Source organism: Panicum virgatum, chromosome 3K, assembly GCF_016808335.1.
Source record: "Panicum virgatum strain AP13 chromosome 3K, P.virgatum_v5, whole genome shotgun sequence".
Classification (NCBI taxonomy): domain Eukaryota; kingdom Viridiplantae; phylum Streptophyta; class Magnoliopsida; order Poales; family Poaceae; genus Panicum; species Panicum virgatum.
Genome location: NC_053138.1, coordinates 28693585 through 28701366, shown reverse-complemented (window position 1 = coordinate 28701366; position 7782 = coordinate 28693585). Strand labels below are relative to the sequence as shown.

Below are 7782 nucleotides of genomic sequence, written 5' to 3'. Positions count from 1 at the left end.
AAGAAAAGAAATTACACCAGACGGAAAAAAACAGGTTCATCCTCGTAAACCTGCTTACTTACATCCATAATTTTTTGAGCACTGAACTACAGACATAGTATAGATTCTGACTTGGGTTTAAATATATATCTTAGTCGTTGAAAATTCGAGGCCAAATACGGAAGACAGCGTACTTGGTCATGATCTGGAGGCAAGAGGTGAGCTTGGATCACTTTTGAATATATATGGTTCTTGTTTTCAATTTATTTCCTCAACTGTTATGCCATTAACCATGGTGCAGCTTCTCTTCCTGATGCAGAATGTGATGGTGATGATGGCGCTGGCATGGATGATGATCCTGGTGGTGACATGGATGATGCTACTGGTGGCAACGGAGGTGTTCTGTGCATCCTCTTCTTTTGTTATTTTAAAAACCCATCGCCCTGCTTGTGACTGAACATTACACTTGTTTTTTTTTTCAGAACAAAGGGGATCTCGTTTTCATGTTAGCGCACGGGAGTATTACTGTTATCTTTTGCAAATACGTGCTGGGGTGTTTGTCATATTTTTCCATGGTGGGCGACTTTTTTAGCAGTGGTTAGTTGACATGTATATCAAAGTTGAATCTATGCGCCTTGATTGGCATGCCCGGCCGGAGAATCAAGCTATTATACGCGCTGACCTCTACCAGGTTATATTTAATTTCATGGTCATTATATGATTCTCCAATTTTTTTGTGTTTTTTTCTAATTTCTAACAAGGTGGTGATTAATTAATATACACAGGGTATTGTGGATACTCTTGCTACTGGAGAAGTGAACGCAGCCTATGCAGGGAAGAGAGTGGTGTTATCAAAAAGTTTTCCGGGAAGTGATCGTGATGTGTCCTGTAGGTTTATGGATGCAATGGCAGACCAGACTACTTTGTTACCATGACATGCAACCCGCATTGGCCTGAGATTATTGAACAACTGTTACCTGGTCAGACACCACAAGATAGACCTGATATTGTTGCTAGGGTTTATCATGCAAAACTGGTCGATCTACAGGATTTTCTGATAAAAAAAAGAGTTCTTCGGGAAGGTTGCAGCTTGGGCACATGTTACTGAGTTCCAAAAGAGAGGTCTACCGCATGAGCACTTTTTGCTGATTATGGACACGAGTGCCAAACTTAGTGGTCCTGATGCATTTGATAAATATATATGTGCAGAGCTTCCTGATGAGAAGAAGTATCCTCTGCTGCATCGGCTTGTATGTAAGCATGTGAGGTCATTGGACTTGTCAAAACTGACAAAACTTTGGATGATGCATTGACTGAAGCGACAACTTTTAAGATGCCATATGCTTTGAGAAGGTTGTTTGCTACTATTATTGTTTTCTGTGAGTATACTAATATCCGAGCTCTATGGGATAAGCATTTTGAGGCTATGCAGAAGATTATCGTCGTGACAATGGGTCTTCACCAAATGTGGTACAGATGGTGCTCAGAGATGTCTCTGATATCGTCTCGTCCATGGGTAAAGATATCCGAAGTTATGGACTTCCTGAGTTGAATGTATCAGCAGGTAACATGGAATTTAGCTGATTTGTTTCTTGGTAGATGTTCATTACCCATTGTATGTAATGGGTCATAGTTAATGTTACTAAACTTTTGTTTTTCTATAGATGAAATATCTAGAGACTACTTCCGAGAACTTCATAAGGAAATGAAAATTGGATTTGATCCCAAAGACTTGGAAATTATTCCAACGCTGAATAAAGAACAGAGGTCCGGGTTTGATATGATACTATCCCATGTTCTTAGTGGGAAGGGCAAGGTTTTTTTCGTGGATGGTCCTGGAGGCACTGGTAAAATGTATTTATATAAAGCATTGCTCGCAAAGGTGCGTTCTATGGATCTTATCGCGGTTGCAACTGCCACATCTGGTATTGCAGCTTCTATAATGCATGGTGGTCGCACAGCTCACTCGAGGTTTAAGATCCCAATCAAGATTTCTGATAATGCAGTGTGTAATTTTACTAAACAAAGTGGTACTGCTGCTTTAATGCGTGCTGCCTCTTTGATAATATGGGATGAAGTTGGCATGACAAGGAGAGAAGCAGTTGAGACACTAGATAGAACACTTCAAGATATAATGGGATCATCTGCACCCTTTGGTGGAAAGGTCATGGTTTTTGGAGGAGATTTTAGGCAGGTTCTTCCCGTTGTCCCGAGGGGGACCAGAGCTCAAATCACTGACGCCACTCTACAACACTCATATCTATGGGAAAAAATACAGAAGATATACCTCATTCAAAATATGAGAGCCCAAAATGATATATGGTATTCTGAATTCTTGTTACGGATTGGGAATGGCACGGAAGTATCTTGTGAGAATGACTATGTCCAGCTCCCAGATGACATCATCATCGAGTACCAATCAGAGGAGTCTCTTGACAGACTAATTGAGTCGTATTTCCTAATATTGCCAAGTTCTGTACTTGTCGTGATTACATGAGTGAACGAGCAATCCTGTCTACGAGGAATGAGCATGTAGATGATCTGAATGCACGTATGATTTCAGTGTTTCCTGGTGAGGAGAAGATATTTTATAGTTTCGATTCTGTTGACGATGATTCAAATAATAGTTACCCACTTGATTTTCTGAACTCCATAACGCCTAATGGTTTGCCTCCACACGAGTTAAAGTTCAAGAAGAATTGTCCTATTATACTTCTTCGAAATCTTGATCCTCACAATGGTCTTTGTAATGGTACACGGTTAGTAGTAAGAGCTTTTGAAGATAATGCAATAGATGCTGAAATCGTCAATGGACAGCATCGTGGAAAGAGGGTTTTCATTCCAAGAATACCTCTGTCACCAAGTGAGGATATTAACCTGCCCTTCAAGTTCAAACGGAAGCAGTTTCCATTCAGGCTGAGTTTTGCTATGACTATTAACAAAGCACAGGGTCAGACGATTTCAATTGTGGGTATCTATCTACCAGAGCCCGTATTTGCACATGGATAGTTATACGTTGCCCTTTCAAGAGGTGTGTCTCGGCAAACGACCTGGGTTTTGTTTAAACCTAACACTGAAGTTGACCCATCTGGTAAAAGGACAAAAAATATTGTATACAGGGATGTGTTAGAAGCATGGTAAAAGAAAAAGTTATATCGCAATTTGAAGTACAAGCCGATACCCTTAGCATGAAAAAAGGTTTGGATAAATACAGTTGGAGCTTATAGTGTACTGTACTCATAACACTATAGTTTGTGATGCCTTAAATTTGCTCTGTTTCTATATACAGGGATAAAAAAAGGAGAGTTAGACCAGAGAAGGAATATACTCGCCGTGAATATTATCCGTGAATGATGGCGAGGGGCCAGCGGAGACGCTAAGCAAGGCGCGGAGGCTGAGCCCGAGCATAGCGCGCGACCAGGACAGCGCTGCCAGCCGAGGCTCAATGCCGCCAAGCCAGCGACTCCGACCCAGTTAGCTTCGTGGACGCTGCGACTCTGGCCCAGGTAGCTTCGCGGACGCGGCGACGCATGCATAGCGGGCCATCGCAGGCCCCTACGTCGCTGGATGCGCTGCGCAAAGCCTGAGCGTACGTGCCCCTACGTCGCTGAATTAAATAAATTTGAAATCACTTTTATTCAACTAAAATTTAAGTTGATCATTTTTTTTCAGCATTGGTCTTCGAACACCTACTAGTAGTATAAACGGGCAACTAGACACATTATTGCTCATCGGATCAGCTCAAATGGAGATGCTGGTCGGGATGCCCATCTCCATCACCGACGTCATGTCCTTGACGTCACCGTAGTTGGGCTTGAGCTGCACATACGGCACCACGCCGGGGCCCTGCCGGTTCTTCAGCCTCGGGTCCTTGTTCCGAGCGTCGATCGTCGCCGCGATCTCCATCATCCTCCCGTTGAACCTGAGGAAGGCCGCCCTCACCTCCGCATCCGCCATCCACGCCGGCTCTGAGTACACGCCCAGGTACTCCTCGCCGGCCGAGTGCGACGACAGGAGGTTGAGCACGGGCAGGACGAGGGTGCTCTGGTACTGCGACGGCAACGTGTCCAGCAGCACCTTCTCCGGGTCCCGCAGGAAGGAGCGCGTGTCCTCGCAGCCCTGCTCCGTCGGCATGTTCCTCCGCGCGATGGTCGGGCGGTTCGGGAGGTAGCCGGCGTAGGGGTACTGGGGGAAGTTCACCGCGGCGTGGTGGCCAGACGCGACCCAGATGATGGTGCTCAGGACCTGGACCAGGCTCTCGTGGCCGTCCAGCCTGGGCCACCATGGCTCGTCCTGCTTGTCTGCGTGGCCCCTCGTGCGCACCTCCGTCCAGAACCCCTGGAGCTCCTCGTCGCCGGCGATGTCCGCCGCCGACGGGTAGTAATTCTCCACGTAGTCTGACACCCAGCGCTCGATGGAATCCCAGATCAGCAGGCCGTCGTTGGCGTACGGGTAGTCTTTTATGGTCAGCTCCAGCTTGCCATCCTCCCCTTGGAACGCCATGCCCCTGAATTAAATTTCCAACAAAAAGCATGAGCATCAGCATCAACAACAAAATTAAAGGTATATATCCGATCCAGATCAGCATCAGCATGCATGGGATTAATTATTTATTACCTTCGGATCAGATCGGCCGGCAGAGCCTCCTTGTCGAACCGCCAGAAGGTGTCGTAAACCCCAGAGCTGAGCAGCATGCTGTACTTCCCCGGCGAGAAGCTGCTCTCGATGATCCCACCCGCGTTGATGAGCGCCTTGCGCGCCTGGGCGTTGATCTCCATGGTGAAGCGGAAGTGCGGGTGCAGCAGCCGGTACACGGGGTGCATCTGGCTCAGCTGCCGGTTCGCCGCGATCACGTACGGCTCCACGGAGCAGTGCGTCCTCAGCCTGATCAGACGACCAAATTAAACACAGCTAGCAACCGTTAATTATGTTGTTGGATCAACGCACGCATGTCATGTGGATGATCGATGACAGTGCCAAGTGATGATGTCACGATAGATGCAGCTAGCTAGTAGCTAGCTGATCAAATTAATTACCAGTGGCTAACGAGCTGGTGGTAGCCGGTGTCCTGGGCTAGGACCTGGGTCTTGGCGAGCTGCCACAGCCACGAGTCCGTGACGCTGGACCCCGGCGTGAAGACCTGCCGCCACTGCGGCATGTTGGGGGACCTGGGCCTGGTCAGCTCGATGGCGATCGGCCTCAGCGTGCCCTCCTCTTGCAGGAAGAAGACCGTGCGCGAGGCGTAGAGCGTCGTGTCATCGAGCTCGCGCACCTCGTGCACGTAAGGCAGCAGCATGTCGTGGTAGTCCAGGATGAACAGCTTCTTGTTCAGAACGGCCTGCACGGTACGTTGTGCATGCATCGCCCAGTTAGAGATCGATCCCGTATATGTGTACTTTAATTTTTTTAGATCTAGTATTTAGGATAATTAATTCCCGCGAATTAGTTTCCTTGATCACCTCCTCAGCTGTCATGACACCGTTTATCTGCTTTTCGATCAGCTCTTTGGTGATGAGGGAGTCCCGTGGGCCGTAGGTTTTCTCGTCGAGCCTGCTGGCAATAGGGAGCTCCTGCATGTTTCATGTCGGTGGTGTTGAACAATTATTCAAGGGATGAGTAATGCTAGTTTACATCCAAAAAAAAAGAAATAAAACAATTAGGCCAATCATTAAAAAAAAGAAATTAAATACTAGACAAGATCGTCGATCCAGAACGTGCCGTGAGTAGTTGGATGCTCAGCGGATTCATCCCTGCCAAGGTTTCTCGCGCGAACTCCTCGTCTCTGAACCAGGCAAGCTTGTCCTCTGCAGTTTCATGCAAATATATAGCCGGTAGGTAATAATTAAGTCCCTTGCCTATAGACTAGTGCAATAGCTATACTACTGATATATGTACAGCATGCTGCTGCATGCAGTTGGATCGATCATGTCTCTCTGCTAGCTTACTCTGGTGAATCTCCGGCGTTTGGAACTTGAACACTCTGCGTATGTCCTCCTTGACCGCCTCCTCCTCGCCCCTGAGCAGGAGCTCCGCCTGCTTCTTGAGCAGGTCCGCGAAGTAGGCGTTGAGGTCGTCCGGTTGCTGCCCCGGCTGGTTCTTGTAGCCGTCCTCGTACAGCGCGTCGATGGCCGCCAAGGACGGGAAGCTCCGCCGTCTGTCGCCGGCCACCTCCTGGGCCGTGGTGAACGCGGACAGCGTCGACGTCACCGTCTTGGTCAGGAACGCCCCCGCCTTGCGCTCCGTGAACGCCTCGTCCCGGGGCACGTAGATGTCGCCCTCGGCCCGCGCCTCCGACGACGGGTCCGCCCGGCAGCGGGGGCGGCCCGTGCGGCAGCGCCGCGGGTAGGGGTGCTCCTTGCCGCCGAGCACCGGCCGCCGGAGGTCGGGGCCTTTGTCGGGGTCACCGAGGTCGTTGTACACGGCGTAGTCGTAGATGCGCTGCCACGGCATGCGCTCGCCGTGGCCGTCCCCGCGTTTGGCCTTGAGGTCCATGTCGCGCAGCCTCTGCACGCCCCTAGGCGTCTGCGACGGGAGGAAGGACTGCACCACCAAGTAAGTGTCAGGCTCTGCAGCCGATCGATGGGAAGCATGCATGTGTTTCTTGTGTGCTCGGCGTAGGGCTGACCTTGTTGAGAGGGAAGAAGATCAGCTGATTGTAGCCGGCGTGGTAGGTGACCCAGGAGCTACAGCTGAAGGTGACGGCGGCGCTCGACTCGCCGCCGCCGTGGGGGAGGACCTTGATGTCCGAGATGTACACCTCGCTGCTGTAGCGGTTCTCGACCACCACGGCGCCGATGGCGCCAAACGAGGACGGAACGCTGACCTCGAATATGAAGGAACCGGCGCCGTCCGTGCGCGAGTAGCTGGCGTGGCGGGAGGCTGTGCTCATCTCCTTGCCCTCTGCAGAGAGAAGAAAATAAAATTAACAATACTCACTCGGTGAGCACAGGGGGCACCAATAAAGAGGGTTACGTTCCCTCACCCGGATCCAACTCCGAGCTGATGAACTCAAGGAACAGCCACCGTCGATGAGCCATGTCCGCCACGTTCTTGGGAGTGGACCATCCCTCGTCTAAGCGAACCGTCACTGTGGCATTCAGCGTGATGTGCTCGGCCTTCTCGTGGCGCGTGAGAAGGAAGCCGGACTGTTCTTGGTCGACCGTGCCTACGGCTGAGCCATTGACGACCTCGGACACGCTGACGCGGGTGCAGCTTACCTTGGATGATGAGACGGCCCGGCGAGGCGCCCACTGGCCTGGCGAGGCTGTGCTGCTCGGGAAGGAAGAAGGGCCATGGCTCGGGGAGAGCACTGCCCCTAGAGGGTATGTGGCCGTAAGCATCATGGCTATGTGTGTTGCTTAGCCAAAAGGAAGACCGGATGTCTGAAGGAGCATGCCCTGGGTGTCCAATTTATAGAGATCGTCATCGACAGTGCCAATTGCCAACAAAGCTACCGAGAGAGAGAGAGAGAGAGAGAGAGAGAGAGAAAGAGAGAGAGAGAAAGAGAGAGAGAGAGAGAGAGAGAGAGAGAGAGAGAGAGAGAGAGAGAAGAGAGAGAGAGAGAGAGAGAGGCGCGAGGCGCGAGGCGGCACGTACGGCGACCGAGGCGTGGCACACGTTCACGAGCCACGCCGCAGCCGCTGCCGCGCTGCCGACGAAACGGTCCTAGGGTGTTGCTGTCGATCCGAACGTCCGCTCGGGTTCACCCACGTGAGTCCCGTGGTGGATCGCACATTATTGATGTTCACCTACGTGCGTATACTTACCAGCATAATTCACACACCTCTATAAACGTACACATGT

At 50.5% G+C, this 7782-nt stretch overlaps 1 protein-coding gene across 1 annotated transcript; it reads right to left on the bottom strand.

Moving 5' to 3' along the window:
• Window positions 1–3627: 3627 nt before the first annotated feature.
• Window positions 3628–7374, bottom strand: LOC120698837 (lipoxygenase 2.1, chloroplastic-like). The gene is made up of 8 exons (XM_039982591.1): window positions 6962–7374; window positions 6605–6879; window positions 5925–6519; window positions 5698–5783; window positions 5439–5549; window positions 5016–5317; window positions 4597–4863; window positions 3628–4486 (listed from the first exon to the last, which is right to left on the bottom strand). The coding sequence occupies exons 1-8, from the start codon at window positions 7320–7322 to the stop codon at window positions 3721–3723; spliced, it is 2763 nt and encodes a 920-aa protein (XP_039838525.1). The 5' UTR covers window positions 7323–7374; the 3' UTR covers window positions 3628–3720.
• Window positions 7375–7782: the final 408 nt, after the last annotated feature.